Source organism: Salmo salar, chromosome ssa08 (genome assembly GCF_905237065.1).
Source record: "Salmo salar chromosome ssa08, Ssal_v3.1, whole genome shotgun sequence".
Taxonomy (NCBI): Eukaryota; Metazoa; Chordata; class Actinopteri; order Salmoniformes; family Salmonidae; genus Salmo; species Salmo salar.
The window spans coordinates 7,214,442-7,234,644 of record NC_059449.1 but is presented as its reverse complement, the minus strand read 5'-3'; the positions used below and the strand labels follow the sequence as shown (position 1 = coordinate 7,234,644).

Genomic DNA, 20,203 nt, shown 5'->3' with positions numbered 1-20,203 from the left:
AAGAACAAATGTATAACGCCTATTTACCTTTCTTATTTCTCAATAATCTTACGTTGCCTACACATCAATTGGGCTAAACTGCCATATTCTGTCGATTCCCCCTGAAGATCAGCGCAACTTCATCCACCATGTATGTAAATTCATCAGCTATTTAAAAAAAAATACTTACCTTGACGAAAACAGCCCCTGTTGTATGCACACGGCCCTTTTTTGTTGTTGCAAAATTACCGTGTAGGTCCAGGCTGTCACAAAAAAACGGTTGCTACGAATGTTTATATTGACTATTGTATCACTGTCTCCAAGACGAGGGGGTGACAGTGGGTTAGGGGGTGGAGGCTTCGCACCAGTGAAAGTAAACTAATCCTACTCAGGTTTCGTTCGTGCCAAGAACGGACAGAGACACAACAAGTTAAAGGAACGGTCTCGGACTGGCTATGTTGCGAAATCGATTTTTAGAATTCGTGAATTAGGCAACAAGAAATTGTGTTTGTGGAATTAGGCATACTAAAGTGATTTTTGTATCTGAAAGGAAAAGGTAAGGTGCGTCGATTATCCTAATAGTCTTTTAGATTGTATAACGGTCCACCCTGGAGGTTTCACTATTCTTGTCCAGTTAATAATATTTTAAATAAAGGTAGGTTGTTTAGCCCGCTTTCTAACTATCCCATTTAATTTGACCATGGAATAGCAACTTCAATGCGCACTTGTATTGCCAAACGGATTTGTTTTAAACATAAACTAAAATCAAGACTTTTTTTAGGAGTGATTATTTTCATTAATGGCAAATATTGGTCAAGTCAATCTCATTAATAGCCTAACAATTGAACACACATTTCGTATTGTCCTTTTCCTTGACCTCCAGTGCCAAAGGACTCCAGAGCGCAAGGATGGCTGTGTCGGTCGCAAGGGACCTGTCAGTGAGCGTGACGACGGACATCAACGCAGACAAACTGACCGACAGACGGCAGGCTCTGCGCGAAAACATCCAGAAAGGCGAGCCGAAGGCATTGGGGGTGAGCGTCTGATTTCAAAGACTGTTACTTTTGTATAGATGGAGATGCTACAATAGGGGGGGTTATTATTGCATGTTGTGTTCAGCCCTGTGCATTTAGTGTCCAGTTTTTTTCCCTTCACATTATGTTTGACTCAAATATGTATTTGTACATGACTCAGTATATTTACTGTCTCTATAAAGATGTCAGACTGTCAGACATTGGTTTGTGGTGAATGCCTGGAACCTAATGCGTTTGTGTCAATAAGTCAATCATATTATAAAACCCTTTTTACATCAGCAGTTCCCACAAAGTGGTAACTGGCCTGTGTGTGTGCGTGCTTGCACCAGTCTGTGTGTGTGTGATTGTGTAAGTTTGTCTATCTATATACAGTTGAAGTCGGAAGTTTACATACACTTAGCTTGGAGTCATTAAAACTCGTTTTTCAACCACTCCACAAATTTCTTGTTAACAAACTATAGTTTTGGCAAGTCGGTTAGGACATCTACTTTGTGCATGAGACAAGTCATTTTCCCAAAAATTGTTTACAGACAGATTATTTCAATTATAATTCACTGTATCACAAATCCAGTGGGTCAGAAGTTTACATACACTAAATTGACTGTGCCTTTAAACAGCTTGGACAATCCCAGAAAAGGATGTCATGGCTTTAGAAGCTTCTGATAGGCTAATTGACATAATTTGAGTCAATTGGAGGTCTACCTGTGGATGTTTTTCAAGGCCTACCTTCAAACTCAGTGCCTCTTTGCTTGACATCATGGGAAAATCAAAAGAAAACAGCCAAGACATCAGAAAAAACATTGTAGACCTCCACAAGTCTGGGTCATCCTTGGGAGCAATTTCCAAACGCCTGAAGGTACCACATTCATCTGTACAAACAATAGTACGCAAGTATAAACACCATGGGACCACGCAGCCGTCATACCGCTCAGGAAGGAGATGCGTTCTGTCTCCTAGAGATGAACGTACTTTGGTGCAAAAAGTGCAAATCAATCCCAGAACAACAGCAAAGGACCTTGTGAAGATGCTGGTCGAAACAGGTACAAAAGTATCTATATCCACAGTAAAACTAGTCCTATATCGTCATAATCTGAAAGGCCACTCAACAAGGAAGAAGCCACTGCTCCAAAACCGCCCCCAAAAAACAGACTACGGTTTGCAACTGCACATGGGGACAAAGATCGTACTTTTTGGAGAAATGTCCTCTGGTCTGCTGAAACAAAAATAGAACTGTTTGGCCATAATGACCATCGTTATGTTTGGAGGAAAAAGGGGAGGCTTGCAAGCCAAAGAACACCATCCCAACCGTGAAGCACGGGGGTGGCAGCATCATGTTGTGGGGGTGCTTTGCTGCAGGAGGGACTGGTGCAGTTCACAAAATAGATGGCACCATGAGGAAAGAAAATTATGTGGATATATTGAAGCAACATCTCAAGACATCAGTCAGGAAGTTAAAGATGGTCGCAAATGGGTCTTCCAAATGGACAATGACCCCAAGCATACTTCCAAAGTTGTGGCAAAATGGCTTAAGGACAACAAAGTCAAGGTATTGGAGTGGCCATCACAAAGCCCTGATCTCAATCCCATAGAAAATGTGTGGGCAGAACTGAAAAAGCGTGTGCGAACAAGAAGGCCTACAAACTTGACTCAGTTACACCAGCTCTGTCAGGAGGAATGGGCCAAAATTCACCCAACTTATTGTGGGAAGCTTGTGGAAGGCTCCCCAAAACGTTTGACCGAAGTTAAACAATTTAAAGGCAATGCTACCAAATACTAATTGAGTGGATGTAAACTTCTGACCCACTTGGAATGTGATGAAAGAAATAAAAGCTGAAATAAATCATTTTCTCTAATATTATTCTGACATTTCACATTCTTAAAATAAAGTGGTTATCCTAACTGACCTAAGACAAGGAATTTTCACTAGGATTAAATGTCAGGAAGTGTGAAAATCAGAGTTTAAATGTATTTGGCTAAGGTGTATGTAAACTTCCGACTTCAACTGTATCTGTGTGTGTCAGGTGTCCCAGGTAATGATTGGCGTGATGGTGATGTCCTACTCCCTCCCCCTCCTCTCCACTGAGTTCACAGAGGTCGTGACCTTTGGGGTGCCCTGGTGGAGCGGCCTATCGGTAACCTAACCTTCACTCATACTCACTCCCTGTACTGAAAGATTTTTGGATGATAGTGAATTACATTTTGGGGTGGTTACATAAGTTATTCTATCAAATTTGTTATTGTGATTACCAGGGTTTTTTAAAGTGTTGCCATCCAATTTCATTATTGTTTTATCAGATAATGCACTCATTCTTTTAACCATTGGTTATGATATTTGATTGACAATTGGGAATTGTTTATATCTGCTGTGTCTAGTTCATAGCAGCAGGAGTCGTTGCCATAGTGATGGAGAAACACAGCAGTATGAAATTGGTGAGTATGAATACCACCACACAGCATGCTTGCATACACACACTCACACTAGTGATGAGCTGGGTGACTCATAACACGCAATCCCCACGGTTATATCTGCGGGGCGTCCAGGTTTAGGGCAATGATGTATATAAACTCTGGATTGCTGATGCTATTTATTGGCCAATGAGAGGCTTTGAAGCCACTGGTCAGCCATATTGGCCTTCTCAGAAAAGCAGTCCTCCATAGAGAGAAATAGTAATTTTATTTTTTTATTTCACCTTTATTTAACCAGGTAAAGCAAAGCAGTTCGACAACATACAAAAACACAGAGTTACACATGGAGTAAAACAACATACAATCAATGATACAGTAGAAAAAAATAAGACTATATACAATGTGAGCAAATGATGTGAGATAAGGGAGGTAAAGGCAAAAAAGGCCATGGTGGCAGAGTAAATAAAGTATAGCAAGTAAAACACTGGAATGGTAGATTTGTAATTTGAAGAAAGTTCAAAGTTAAAATATAAATAATATGGTGCAAAGGAGCAAAATAATAAATAAAATAAATAAATACAGTAGGGGAAGAGGTAGTTGTTTGGGCTAAATTATAGATGGGCTATGTACAGGTGCAGTGATCTGGGAGCTGCTCTGATAGCTGGTGCTTAAAGCTAGTAAGGGAGATAAGTGTTTCCAGTTTCAGAGATTTTTGTAGTTCGTTCCAGTCATTGGCAGCAGAGAACTGGAAGGAGAGACGACCAAAGGAGGAGTTGGCTTTAGGGGTGACCAGAGAGATATACCTGCTGGAGCGCGTGCTACAGGTGGGTGCTGCTATGGTGACCAGTGAGCGGAGATAAGGGGAGACTTTACCTAGCAGGGCCTTGTAGATGACCTGGAGCCAATGTGTTTGGCGACGATTATGAAGCGAAGGCCAGCCAACGAGAGCGTACAGGTCGCAGTGGTGGGTAGTATATGGGGCTTTGGTGACAAAACTGATGGCACTGTGATAGACTGCATCCAGCTTGTTGAGTAGGGTATTGGAGGCTATTTCTTAAATGACATCGCCTAAGTCGAGGATTGGTAGGATGGTCAGTTTTACGAGGGTATGTTTGGCAGCATGAGTGAAGGATGCTTTATTGCGAAATAGGAAGCCAATTCTAGATTTAACTTTGGATTGGAGATGATTGATGTGAGTCTGGAAGGAGAGTTTACAGTCTAACCAGACACCTAGGTATTTGTAGTTGTCCACAAATTCTAAGTCAGAACCGTCCAGAGAAGTGATGCTGGACAGGCGGGCAGGTGCAGGCAGCGATTGGTTGAAGAGCATGCATTTAGTTTTACTTGTATTTAGGAGCAGTTGGAGACCACGGAAGGAGAGTTGTATGGCATTGAAGCTCGTCTGGAGGGTTGTTAACACAGTGTCCAAAGAAGGGCCAGAAGTATACAGAATGGTGTCGTCTGCGTAAAGGTGGATCAGAGATTCACCAGCAGCAAGAGCGACATCATTGATGTATACAGAGAAAAGCGTTGGCCCAAGAATTGAACCCTGTGGTACCCCCATAGAGACTGCCAGAGGTCCGGACAGCAGGCCCTCCGATTTGACACACTGAACTCTATCAGTAATGGCGTCTTTTTGTTGGCACTACCTCCGCCGTTGTACATTGGACAAATCCTATGGGGGAAATGAATGGCGTTTTTGTAGGGTTTATGTTTAAAACCTCTTAACGATCGGAACCTTTTTTTCAACTGCCTGTAGCTCAGGACCTGAAGCAAGGATATGCATATTCTTGATACCATTTGAAAGGAAACACTTTGAAGTTTGTGGAAATGTGAAATTAATGTAGGAGAATTACATTACATCTGGTAAAAGATAATAGACATAAAAAAACATGTTTCCCCCGCCCCCCAAAAATAGCATAATTTTAGATATGCAATTGAAAGGCCAGACAGTGATGTAGGATTCTAGGTGTAATTTAACATTTGTCCACAAGATGGCAGCAGTGTGTGTGCAAAGTTTCAGACTGATCATTGAAGAATTACATCACTACACAATATTTTGTATCAAGTCTGCCAGGAGTTTGACCAAATGTGCAGAATTGGTTAATTTATAAATATTCAAGTACATTCAAACTAACTAGGCAAGTCTTTTAAGAACAAATTCTTATTTTACAATGACGGTGTACCCCGGCCAAACCCTCCCCTAACCCGGACGACGCTGGGCCAATTGTCCCTATGGGACTCCCGATCACATCCGGGTGTGATACAGACCGGGATCGAACCAGGGTCTGTAATGACGCCTCTAGCACTGAGATGCAATGCCTTAGACCGCTGTGCCATTCGGGAGCCTAACATCACCTTACACAACTATAGAGAGCATACAAAACTGCTATGGTAATAAAAAAATGTAAGTTTACACACTCCCAGGAATGTCATACATGATGGATCATTAGCTTCCCTACAGAAAGGACACCAACCTTCACACATCTAGATGGCTGGACAGGGTGGGTGTGGAGCCAGAGACTGCAGTGGGGTCAAACTGTAGAATTCAGTTCCTACATTTGGATATATAAATTGATTTTATCAAACAAAACTACACTACATTTTATCTCTGGCACCCTCGGTATGACAAATCAGAGCAAGATTACTGAATGTTTTTAGAGATTTTTATTTGTATGTTTAGCTCACATAGTATCATTTAAAAGTATGCATTAAGGTTTCTGTAATAGAATAAACGTGCCCAAAACTAAAGTAGACATTTATAAATGCATTTCTATAGCTTCCAAAATATTTTTTTTACAATGGTGTTGGAGTGCCAAGATGGAGGCACGGTGTCTTCAAAACAGCGCCCCCTGTCATCTAGTGTTTATATATAAATCATTAATTTAGAGTTATGAAATATTATGCAAATGAAGGGCGGGTAAGTGGCAGTCGGGTTGAATAAAGAGAAAATAATACATTAAAAAATCTGTAAATGTATCATTGTTGCGTAATTTATATCTAGGCCTATAGACTACATTGAGATTTTTCTTTCATGTTTTTGGCATTAGTTGCAAAAGCCTCAACTTTAAGGCCTAACTTTACGTGCGCCAAAAAGCCTACACACCAAATGTTTTTGGGAACACACATCGAACCACTGAGGCAAAAAGGACAAAAGAAAAGCTGCAAAATAGAGAGTTGAAAATACAGAGAAGGGAGGGCCAGAAAAGTCATGTTTGGGAAAGATTTGGTGACGTGGTAAAAGACGATTATAACAGTGCCTATGTTATGTGTGATGATTGTGAGGTACTATACGACAGTCACAAGATGGGGACTTCAAATAGGCCTATGACACGTCAAGGGAACTGTAGCCTACTGTTCAGATTGGTTTAATAGAAACTGAAATCTGGACACTGACTGTAGGTCTGTAACCTCTCACGTAGTCTTAATATTAACTCCTGCAGAATTAAGCATTTCTTCAGTAAAATGATACACCAAATGTACATTTTGACTCGGGAACAGGAAGTAGAGAAATATGATTGATTCATTTCAGAATCTTGAGAGAATGCGAATGCACAGTTAGGGACCGTCTGTAGAGCAGCGATCTATCAGTGTCATAAAAGCTGATAGTATTTCAACCACAAAAGCTGACATAAAATATAAATATGAAATCTTATCAGAAACATGTTGGGTCATATTCACAGCTTTCAATTTCCTTACAACCGGTCAAACTGATTCTGGTGAGCAAGGGTTTATTTCGTTTACATGTAAAGACAGAAGAGAAGCTGCATGTATCCAATTATAGACAAGTTGACTCACAAATAGCCTACCAAAATTATAAGCAGAAACATATCGAAATTAGGCACAAAAAATTTCCTGCACCCCCTGTCAAAAAAATATTACACCATCTCTGACTCTAGCCTACAGCACATGTATTTATTTATTTGTGGGTCGGGTGCGGGCCTCAGATTTTCACTTTATCACAGGTAGTCACACACACACACACACACACACACCCTACATTATAAAAATGTACATGATGATCAATGAGGTCTGGCCCCTGACTCCCACCCTATCTCTTCCTCGCTCTCTCTCTCTTTTTCTCTCCCTCCGTCCCTCCAGCTGGGTGTGTGTATGGTGGTGACACTGGTGGCCATTTTGGTTTCTCTCCTGGCCCTCATCTTCTACTTCATCGATCTCCACAACAATCCAGAGACAACGTGTAACCACTCCCTGACCCCCGAAACGCACTACATACAGGTGTATGAATGTGACCACCAGCACTATGCCACTGTCAGTACCTCTTTCATCATTGGTTCTGTGTGTGTGTGTGTTGCCACATTGTAGAATAATAGTGAAGACATCAAAACTATGAAATGACACACATGGAATCATGTAGTAACCAAAAAAGTGTTAAATCTAAATATATTTTATATTTGACAATCTTCAAAGTAGCCACCCTTTGCCTTGATGACAGCTTTGCACACTCTTAGCATTCTCTCAACTAACCTAATGAGGTAGTCACCTGGAATGCATTTCAATTAACAGGTGTTCTTTGTTAAAAGTTAATTTATGGAATTTCTTTCCTTCTTAATGCATTTGAGCCAATCAGTTGTGTTATGACAAGGTAGGGTTGGTATACAGAAGACAGCCCTATTTGGTAAAAGACCAAGTACATGACAAGAACAGCTCAAATAAGCAAAGAGAAACGATAGTCCATCTTTAAGACATGAAGGTCAGTCAATCCAGAAAATTTCAAGAACTTTGAAAGTTACTTCAAGTGCAGTCGCAAAAACCATCAAGCGCTATGATGAAACTGGCTCTCATGAGGACCAACACAGGAAAGGAAGACCCAGAGTTACCTCAGCTGCAAAGGATAAGCTCATTAAAGTTAAATACACCTCAGATTGCAGCCCAAATAAATGCGTCACAGAGTTCAAGTAACAGACACATCTCAACATCAACTGTTCAGAGGAGACTGCGTGAATCAGGCCTTCACTCTGTGAAAATGGTGCCGACAGAGAGGGCTGCCGTGCTTCTAACTCTTAGGAAACTCTGCAGTATTATAATTTTTTTATGTATTATTTCTTACATTATTAGCCCAATGCTGTTCATTGACTAGGCGCGCACATCACCCACCGCTTCCGAGTATATTACTCGCTAATGTTCAGTCTCTGGATAATAAAGTTGACAAGCTTAGGGCGAGGATTTCTTTCCAGAGAGACATCAGGGATGGTAACATACTCTGTTTCACAAAACATGGTTCTCTCGGGATAAACTGTGAGTACGTCCAGCCAGTTAGGTTCTCAGTTCATCGCGCAGACAGGAATAAATATCTCTCTGGGAAGAAGAAGGGCGGGGGTGTATGTTTCATGATTAATGACTCATGGTGGGATGTTGATAACATACAGGAAGTCCTTTTGTTCACCCGACCTAGAATGCCTCACAATCAAATGCCGACCGTATTATCCCCCAAGAGAATTCTCTTCGGTTATAGTCACAGCCGTGTATATCCCCCCTCAAGCCGATACCACGATGGCCCTCAAAAGAACTGGACTTTATCCAAACTGGAAACCACATATTGTCACGTCCTGACCATAGAGAGTTCGTATTTTTATATGGTAGAGTAGGTCAGGGCGTGACTGGGGTGGTTTTGTCTAGTTTATTTATTTCTATGTTTGGTTCTAGTTTCTTTTTTCTAGGTTGGGGTTTTTGTATGATTCCCAATTAGAGGCAGCTGGTCATCGTTGTCTCTAATTGGGGATCATATTTAAGTTGATGTTTTTCCCACTAGTGTTTGTGGGAGATTATTTTGAGTTTATGTATGTTGCACCTCTTTATCACGGTTTGTTGTTTTTGTTTATAGTATGTCTTGCATAGTTTCACATAGAAATAAAGATGTGGAACGATACGCACGCTGCGCCTTGGTTTCCTTCATACGACGACCGTGACAGAATCTCCCATCACCAAAGGACCAAGCAGCGTGCCCAGGAGGAGCAGGGATCCTGGGCCTGGGAGAAAAGAGAGTGGAGGACATCCTGGACCTGGGAGGAGGTAATGGCAGGGGACAAGACCCTGCCATGGAAGCAGGCGGAGACAGCGAGAGAGGAACGGCGACGATACGAGGAACTAGCACGGCAACGACGGAAGCCCGGGGGGGGGGGCACACGGGGGGGCACACGGGGAGATTAGCGGAGTCAGGTTGTAGACCTGAGCCAACTCCCCGTGCTTACCATGGGGAGCGTGTGACCAGACAGGCACCGGGTTATGCGGTGATGCACACCGTATCTCCAGTGCGCATTCACAGCCCGGTGCACTCGCTGCCGGCTCCCCGCATTTGCCGGGCTAAAGTGAGCATTCAGCCAGGACGGGTTGTGCCGGCTCAGCGCTCCTGGTCTCTGGTGCGTTTCCTCGTTCCAGGATATCCTGCACCAGCTTTACGTACTGTGTCGCCAGTGCACTTTCACAGCCCAGTGCATCCTGTGCCAGCGCCCCGCACTTGCCGGGCTAAAGTGAGCGTTCAGCCAGGACGGGTTGTGCCAGCTCTACGCTCCAGACCTCCAGTGCGCCTTCACGGTCTAGTATATCCTGCACCGGTTCTGCGCACCAGGTCTCCAGTGTGCCTCCACAGCACAGTACGTCCTGTGCCTGCTCCCCGCACTCTCCCTGAAGTGCGTGTCACCAGTCTGGTGCCACCTGTCCGGCTCCACACACTAGGCCTCCAATGCGCCTGCCCAGTCCGGCGACAGTCCCCAGTCCAGAGCTTCCGGCGACGTTTCGCAGCCCGGAACCTCCTGAGACAGCCCGCAGCCCGGAGCCTCCTGAGACGGCCCGCAGCCCGGAGCCTCCTGAGACGGTCCGGAGCCTCCTGAGACGGCCCGCAGCCCGGAGCCTCCTGAGACGGTCCGGAGTCTCCAGCGCAGGATGAGAGGGTTCTTCGTCCCGCACCAGAACCGCCTCCGATGCGGGAGGATCCGCGGGATGAGAAGCTTCTTCGTCCTGCACCAAAGCCGCCACCAACACTAGACACCCCCCCAACCCTCCCTTTTGGTTTCAGGTTTTGCGGCCGGAGTCCGCACCTTTGGGGGGGAGGGGGGGGGTACTGTCACGTCCTGACCATAGCGAGCTCGTATTTTTCTATGGTAGAGTAGGTCAGGGCGTGACTGGGGGGTTTTGTCTAGTTTATTTATTTCTATGTTTGATTCTAGTTTCTTTTTTCTGGGTTGGGGTTTTTGTATGATTCCCAATTAGAGGCAGCTGGTCATCGTTGTCTCTAATTGGGGATCGTATTTAAGTTGTTGTTTTTCCCACTAGTGTTTGCGGGAGATTATTTTGAGTTTATGGATGTTGCACCTCTTCGTCACGGTTTGTTGTTTTTGTTTATAGGTTATTGTATGTCTTGCATAGTTTCACATAGAAATAAATATGTGGAACGATACGCACGCTACGCCTTGGTCTCCTTCATACGACAACCGTGACACATATCCTGAGGCCGCATTTATTGTAGCTGGGGATTTTAACAAAGTAAATTTGAGGAAAGGCTGCCGAAGTTCTATCAACACATTGACTGTAGTACTCTCGCTGCTAAAACACTCGACCACTGCTACCCGTGTTAAGGACTATTCAACGCTGGTCTGAACAATCGGAATCCACGCTTCAAGATTGTTTTGATCACGCGGACTGGGATATGTTCCCGGGTAGCCTCCAATAATAACATTGACGATTATACTGATACGGTGACTGAGTTTATCAGGAAGTGTATAGGAGATGTTGTACCCACTGTGACTATTAAAATCTACCCTAACCAGAAACCTGGATAGATGGTAGCATTCGCGCAAAACTGAAAGTACGAACCACCGCATTTACCCATGGCAAGGTAACTGGGACTATGGCAGAATACAAACAGTGTAGTTATTCCTTCCACAAAGCAATCAAACAGGCAAAACATCAGTATAGAGACAAAGTGGAGTTGCAATTCAACGGCTCAGACACGAGCTGTGGCAGGGTCTACAGACAATCACGGACTACAAAAGGAAAACCAGCCACGTCGTGGACACCAACTTCTTGCTTCCGGACAAGCGAACCACCTTCTTCGGCTGCTTTGAGGATAACACAGTACCACCAAAGCGGCCCGCTATCAAGGACTGTGGTCTCTCCTTCTCCGTGCGTGTTAACCCTTGCAAGGCTGCCGGCCCAGACAGCATCCCTAGCCGCGTCCTCAGAGCATGTTTACGGACATTTTCAATCTCTCCCTATCCCAGTCTGCTGTACCCACATGCTTCAAGAATGACCCCCATTGTTCCTGTACCCAAGAAAGCAAAGGTAACTGAATTAAATGACTATCGCCCTTTAGCACTCACTCCTTTCATCAAGAAGTGCTTTGAGAGACTAGTCAAGTATCATATCACCTCTACCTTACCTGTCACCCTAGACCCACTTCAATTTGTTTACCACCCCAATAGATCCACAGACGATGCAATCACCATTGCATTGCACACTGCCCTATCCCATCTGGACAAGAGGAATACCTACGTAAGAATGCTGTTCATTGTCTATAGCTCAGCATTTAACACCATAGTACCCTCCAAGCTCATCATCATTAAGTTCGAGGCCCTGGGTCTGAACCCCGCCCTGTGCAACTGGGTCCTGGACTTCCTGACGGGCCGCCCCCAGGTGGTGAAGGTAGGAAACAACACCTCCACTTCGTGGATCCTGAACACTGGGGCCCCACAAGGGTGCATGCTCAGCCCCCTCCTGTACTCCCTGTTCACCCATGACTGCGTGGCCATGCACGCCTCCAACTCAATCATCAAGTTTGCAGACGACACAACAGTAGTAGTCTTGATTACCAACAATGACAGCCTACAGGGAGGAGGTGAGGCTCTGGGAGTGTGGTACCAGGAAAAAAACCTCTCACTCAACGTCAACAAAACAAAGGAGATGATCATGGACTTCAGGAAACAGCAGAGGGAGTACCCCCCTATCCACATTGACGGGACCGCAGTGGAAAGCTTCAAGTTCCTCTCCGTACAACATCACTGACAAACTGAAATGGTCCACCCACATAGACAGTGTGGTGAAGAAGGTGCAACAGCACCTCTTCAACCTCAGGAGGCTGAAGAAATTTGGCTTGGCACCTAAAACCCTCACAAACTTTTACAGATGTACAATTACAAGCATCCTGTTAGGCTGTATCGCTGCCTGGTACGGTAAAGGCCAAAAAGATAATCAAGGACAGCAACCACCTGAGCCACTACCTGTTCACCACACTATCATACAGAAGGCGAAGTCAGTACAGGTGCATCAAAGCTGGGACCGAGAGACTGAAAAACAGCTTCTATCTCAAGGCCATCAGACTGTTAAATAGCCATCACTAGCACATTAAAGGCTGCTGCCTATCTAAATAGACTTGGAATCACTGGCCACTTTAATAAATAGAACACTAGTCACTCTAATGTTTACATGTTTTGCATTACTCATCTCGTATGTATATACTGTATCTTAGTCAATGCCGCTCTGACATTGCTCGTCCATATATTTATAATTCCAGTCCTTTACTGATTTGTGTGTATTGGGTATATGTTGTGACATTGTTAGATATTACTTGTTAGATATTACTTCACTGTCAGAGCAAGAAACACAATTTCGCTACACTCACAATAACATCTGCTAAACACGTGTGTGACCAATACAATTTGATTTGAATTTCTGCAAAGAAACCACTACTAAAGGACACCAATAATAAGAAGAGACTTGATTAGGCCAAGAAACACGAGCAATGGACATTATACCGGTTGAAATCTGTCCTTTGGTCTGATGAGTCCAAATTTGAGAATTTTGGTTCTAACCGTCGTGTCTTTGTGAGACGCAGAGTAGGTGAACAGATGATCTCCACGTGTGGTTCCCAGCATGGAGGAGGAGGTGTGATGGTGTGGGGATGCTGTCAGTGATTTATTTAGAATTCAAGGCACACTTAACCATCATGGCTAACGCAGCATTCTGCAGCGATACGCCATCCCATCTGGTTTGCACTTAGTGGGACTATCATTTGTTTTTCAACAGGACAATGACCCAAAACACACCTCCAGGCTGTTTAAGGAATATTTGACCAAGAAGGACTGATGTAGTGCTGCATCAGATGACCTAGCCTCCACAATCACCCGACCTCAACCCAATTGAGGTTTGGGATGAGTTGGACCGCAGAGGGAAGGAAAAGCAGCCAACAAGTGCTCAACATATGTGGGAACTCCTTCAAGACTGTTGGAAAAGCATTTCTCATGAAGCTGATTGAGAGAGTGCCAAGAGTGTGCAAAGCTGTCATAAAGGCAAAGTGTGGCTACTTTAAAGAATCTAGAATATAAAATATATTTTGATTTTGTCACACTGGTATAAAGGATTTGGAGAAAGGCTCAGGAATACACAATAGGGTTTTTTAATACACCCAAAACAAACACATATACAAAACACTGGACTGTACCCAAACAAAAGAGTGTGGGTAAACCTCGTTGAACGACATGGGACGATACCCGTAATACACAATATATAAAGCAGGTAGCATAACAGCTACACCAACACATAGGTACTCACACAACCAACGGACATGGGGAACAATAACAGACAAAGACAGAGGGCACATATATAACATACTAATCAGGGGAAATGGGAACCAGGTGTGTGTAATCAGACAAGACGGTCCGGGGTTGATGATAATGAATCCCGTTCAGTGAAGCCTAGAAAGCCGGTGACGTAGACCTCCGGAACTGGTGAACAGAATGAGTAGCAGTACCAGGGGGCATCCATGACAGATTTGTTTAACATTTCTTTGGTTACTACATGATTCCATATGTGCAGTGGTGGGAAAAGTACCCAATTGTCATACTTAAAAAAGTAAAAGTCACCCAGTAAAATACTACTTGAGTAAAAGTCTGAAAGTATTTATTTTTAAATGTACTTAAGTATCAAAAGTAAAAGTAAAAATAATTTAAAATGTCTTATATTAAGCAAACCAGACAACACGGTTCTTGTTTTTTTTAAATTTACAGATAGCCAGGGTCAACAGTTCAACACTCAGACATAATTTACAAATTAAGCATTTGTGTTTAGTGAGTCTGCCCGATGTCATAGGGTAAAGACCAAGACGCAGCGGGAAAATATATACTCATCTTCTTTTTATTTGGTGAAGAAGGGAAACACAATAAACGTATACAAAACACAAACGAACTGGACAGTCTTGTCAGGCACACAGCTAAACAAGCACAATCTCCCACAAAATCCCATGACAAACAAACTCCTAATTATAGGACCTTCAATCAGAGGCAACGATAACCAGCTGCCTCCAATTGAAGGTCCAACCCCAATTAACTAAACATAGAACTACAATAGACTAGACAGAATATAGAAATACACTAACATAGAACAATGACTAACAAACCCCGGACTAATAAATCAAATCACCCCTCTACCTAAACACATACACAAAACACACCCTGAACCACATAAATCAAACACCCCCTGCCACGTGCTGACCAAACTACAATAACAAATAACCCCTAAACTGGTCAGGACGTGACACCTGATCAGAGGCAGTAGGGATGACCAGGGATGTTCTCTTGATAAGTGCGTAAATTAGACAATTTTCCTGTCCTGTAAAACATTCAAAATGTAACGAGTACTTTTGGGTGTGTGGTTGCTAACTTCTGTATTACCAAATGAGGAGAGACAAACTTCACACACCAGTCAGAGTTATACTTAAACTACATCTTTAATAATACGAGCTTTGCATTAGCAATGACTTTCAACGATTCACTATTTCTAATGAACCGTTAATAGTGTCAACACAATGGATACTGAGATCTTTTATAGCAAAGATCCACCCCCCTTTGACATGACAAAGCACAAATATTTAGGAACTGTTCACAAAGAAAGACTTACTTGAGAGAGGAGTATCCATAGCCAGATAGCATTCACTATAAATTATCGTTCAGTTTGGTCCCTATGACTAGGTTCTAATCTCGTTCCTGGTACTTCATAGTACAAAAACACCAACACCTCCAATGGCATATATCAATTGTCAACTCTAGATACTCCCATCTCAAGTAAACCCCCTCTTGACCGCACTCCTGGACAAGCTCACTGAGGGGAGTGAGCCTCTAGGTCATACACTATCCCAGGATAAGTGCAAGATCTGAGAGAGGACATACAATGGTTCCAGACACTGCCATACACCTCCCCCCAATAGAAAAGGAGGGAGTGACTTGCGCACAAACATTGTGGAGACAAGTAATTGGTTCCCCATTAATCACGCCATCCCTTCACATGGTTTAAGAATAGGTAAAGACACATTCACATATGAAGACAATGTTCCATTCTGTCCTCTTCCCTTTCTGATATTCTGCATAGCACCAGGGACATGTGAAAGACAAGCCTGTCCTCTCCCCTCTCTGGGCCCCAAGTGACTGAGCCCCAGCTAAGGGAAAAGTACAACTGCCAACACCAAAGTACAAAGGGATACATTCTAATGACAAGTATCTCACATAAGCATATTATGCAAATAAAACATATTAATTATCTATGTTAAACAACCTCTATGGGCTAGGTGGGACGCTTGCGTCCCACCTACGTAACAGCCACTTGCAGCCTGTGGCGCGATTTTCAAAATCTTAAAAATCCTATTACTTCAATTTCTCAAACATATGACTATTTTACAGCTATTTAAAGACAAGACTCTCGTTAATCTAACCACACTGTCCAATTTCAAAAAGGCTTTACAACGAAAGCAAAACATTAGATTATGTCAGCAGAGTACCAAGCCAGAAATAATCAGACACCCATTTTTCAAGCCAGCATATAATGTCACCAAAACCCAGAAGACAGCTAAATGCTGCACTCACCTTTGATGATCTTCATCAGATGACAACCCGAGGACATTATGTTATACAATACATGCATGTTTTGTTCAATCAAGTTCATATTTATATCAAAAACCAGCTTTTTACATTAGCATGTGACGTTCAGAACTAGCATACCCCCGCAAACTTCCGGGGAATTCGCTAACATTTTACTAAATTACTCACGATAAACGTTCACAAAAAGCATAACAATTATTTTAAGAATTATAGATACATTACTCCTCTATGCACTCGATATGTCCGATTTTAAAATAGCTTTTTGGTGAAAGCACATTTTGCAATATTCTAAGTACATAGCCCAGGCATCACGGGCTCGCTATTTAGACACCCGGCAAGTTTAGCACTCACCATAATCATATTTACTATTATAAAAGTTTGATTACCTTTTGTTGTCTTCGTCAGAATGCACTCCCAGGACGTCTACTTCAATAACAAATGTTGGTTTGGTCCAAAATAATCCATCGTTATATCCGAATAGCGGCGTTTTGTTCGTGCGTTCCAGACACTATCCGAAATGGTAAAGAAGTGTCGAGCGCATGGCGCAATTCGTGACAATAAAATTCTAAATATTCCATTACCGTACTTCGAAGCATGTCAACCGCTGTTTAAAATCAATTTTTACGCCATTTTTCTCGTAGAAAAGCGATAATATTCCGACAGGGAATCTCCTTTTCGGCAAACAGAGGAAAAAAATCACAAAGGCGGGGGCGGTCGGGTCATGCGCATAAGGCCAGAGTCCCTTGATCGGCCACTTGAGAAAGGCGATAATGTGTTTCAGCCTGGGGCTGGAATGACGACATTCTGTTTTTTCCCGGGCTCTGAGCGCCTATGGACGACGATGGAAGTGTCACGTTAGAGCAGAGATCCTTAGTAAAAGATAGAGATGGAAAAGAAGTTCAAGAAATGGTCAGACAGGCCACTTCCTGTAAAGGAATCTCTCAGGTTTTGACCTGCCATTTGAGTTCTGTTATACTCACAGACACCATTCAAACAGTTTTAGAAACGTTAGGGTGTTTTCTATCCATATGTAATAAGTATATGCATATTCTAGTTACTGGGTAGGAGTGGTAACCAGATTAAATCGGGTATGTTTTTTATCCAGCCGTGTCAATACTGCCCCCTAGCCCTAACAGGTTTTAAACAACTAATTCTGATTCATCCACCACAGGTGTCAGGGAAAATGTAAGGAGTAAAAAGTACATAATTTTCTTTAGGAATGTAGTGGAGTTAAAGTAATAGTTGTAAAAATATAAATAGTAAAGTAAAGTACAGATAGCCCCCCAAAAATACTTAAGTAGTACTTAAAAGTATTTTTACTTAAGTACTTTACACCACTGCATATGTGTTATTTCATAGTTTTGATGTCTTCACTATTATTCTACAATGGAGAAAATAGTAAAAATAAAGAAAAAAAGTATTGAATGAGTAGGTGTGTCAATTTTTGACTGGTACTGTATGTTGTTGCCCCAACATGTTTGTAATGCATCATGAGTATTACTCATGGAAAAAATATATTTCATCTGAAATGATAAATCTCTCATTCAAATGATCTGTTTCATCACAATGCAATATTACAATCTATGTGTGAAAAATGTTCTTCCAAATGACTGGCTCACAGATGAACTTTTGCGCTCTCTGTCTCTCCCTCCCTCCCCCCTCTCTCTCGCTCCTTTCATTACCTCAGATGTTCAGTTATGGAGTAAAGTCGTCCCTCCTTCTCTTCACCATCATCCAGATCACCATCTCCTCAACGCTCTCTTACATCCTGTACATGGAGAGGAGGCGTTACAGCCTATACTCAGTAAGACAGACAGGAAAATACATTAAAGGGGAATTTCAGTATTTCATTCAATTTACAGATTACAAGATTACCATGTACATTGTATGTCTTATTTATTAGGATCCCGATTCAGCAGATACTCTTCCTGGGGTCCAAACAGGGTTAAAACAATGACATCACAGTAAAATACAACAGCCTATATCATAAATAAAACAATAAATCATAAAATACATTATTACTCTATTATTACAAATATAAAATAAACAATACAACAACATGACTATGTGTATGTGTGTAGAGTACATGTAGATTACAGATTACAGTGTCTCCTGGCCCATAGACTACTTTCCAAGTTAGGAACCATCTAAGTTGTCAAACGCTTCCCCTTTAATATTTTGTTCATCACTGTAATATTCATTATTATCTGGGGTATTATTGCTTAATTACCGTGATCATATTATTCATAGGGTGTGGTGGGAATGGATATTTTCATTTGTTTACTTGGATTTATTTGCGGATATGTTTAGTCTAAATTATATTAATATATGTTTATTGTTTATAATCACAACATATGCTTGCCATATTTAAAACAAGAGTTTTGGCAATGGGGAATACTATTTCAGGACAGAATCCAAACAAAATGGAAGGGGATAAAAACAACACCCATATTTTTGGAGAGATTGTTTCCATAGAAATAAAATATTTACAAGATTGTGTAAATACACAGAGGATGCCACAGGGCAGGCAATAGAGTAGTGCCGTGGAAATTACCACCAGGGACACCTGAAGTCAATATAAAATGTTCCTTCACAGTAGTTAATCTATCTATTTTTCTCCTTTCCTCCTCCTCTTTCTCTCCCTTATTCTCTCTTTCTCTCTCTTCCAGTCTCTCAATCAAGGTGTTCTCTCGACTCCCATACTGGTCCCTGCTCCCGACTTCAACTGACCAATAACAACTGCAGAAGGACTTTAACTGACCAATCCCATCTACAGACAGATGTCCACCCATTCCCCTGTTATGATATTAATGATTTGTCCACCACAGATGGTTTGTTTAACTTTCTACCATTGTGGCTTTGTTATTTCTTTGAATGTATAACACGAAGCTGTGGAATTGATATGGATGTGATTCCATAGTATAAAAAAAAAATGTAATCATTATTTAATTTACAATATAAAATTCTTACTTACAATGACGGTATGTAGTGTTTAACTACAATGCAGTGCTAAATAATGGTTTAATTTTCCTCAAATTCCTCATTTGTTTTGTATATTTTTACCGGAATAAAATCCTTTATATCAAAACTACTGTTCTTCAAAATGCATTTGTGAAATGACCTCCATCTGTTTTGATAGTGAGCCTCGCTCATCTCCTCTCCGTGTTGTCTCTCTCTAGAACACAAATAAGCCTTGTCCGAGCCAGAACGGCCCATAAGGGCAGGAGCCTATCTCCTGTTTCTGCAGCGTGAGACGGCTTGATGTACAAGTATACCCCATGGACAGGAATGATAGAACAACATGAAGGTTTAGACAGCAATGTCATCAAATGTCATCTTAAGATTCTCCAGGAAGTGTTTCTGTAACCAGGTTATGTATGTGCTCTGGGAGCCAGATGGAACCTCCTGTGAATGGATGGAACTGAATGAAACCATATGGAACAGTTGACTTTATTTTGGTTGGCTCCCATGTACAGTACACTTCCTGGTATCTTTCGAATCGAAGCTTTTTCTCCCATTCTAGGCACTAGGCCAGCAAGATTCCACTCTCTCGTCTCCATCCATTTGAAACAAACACACATTGTGACTGGGCCATCCAGCTGCCGACCTCCTGACCACCCTCATCTCTTCCTGTTCTGTTCCCTCACAGTCTCTCAGAGACATGGGATGTGGCCCAAATGGCACCCTATTCCCTATATAGTGCACTACTGGCCAAAAGTACTGCACTATATAGGGAGGGAGACAGGGTTACAGGGTAGTGGAGTGGCTGAGCCGGAACGGCACCATTCACTGCTTTGATGGAGTCTGACTGCAGATTATTCTAGAAATGAACTCATTGTTTTGTTCCTCTCTGGCTCCCTCTTCCATTCCATTGCACACTCTCCCTCCCACATGGACACC

At 42.4% G+C, this 20,203-nt stretch overlaps 1 protein-coding gene across 3 annotated transcripts; it reads left to right on the top strand.

Annotated features, from left to right (window-relative positions):
• Positions 1–254: 254 nt before the first annotated feature.
• LOC106609893 (membrane-spanning 4-domains subfamily A member 12) lies at positions 255–19,391 on the top strand. 3 transcript variants are annotated; one of them, XM_014208935.2, is made up of 7 exons: positions 255–535; positions 863–1,013; positions 3,035–3,145; positions 3,387–3,443; positions 7,521–7,691; positions 17,991–18,107; positions 18,973–19,391. In XM_014208935.2, exons 2-7 carry the CDS (start codon positions 888–890, stop codon positions 19,030–19,032), a joined length of 642 nt encoding a protein of 213 aa, XP_014064410.1. In that variant the 5' UTR covers positions 255–535; positions 863–887; the 3' UTR covers positions 19,033–19,391. The 3 variants fall into 3 exon arrangements, with proteins under 3 accessions (XP_014064410.1, XP_014064412.1, XP_014064413.1); XM_014208937.2 differs by having other exon boundaries at positions 272–540; XM_014208938.2 differs by having other exon boundaries at positions 355–634.
• The last annotated feature ends 812 nt before the right edge of the window (positions 19,392–20,203 follow it).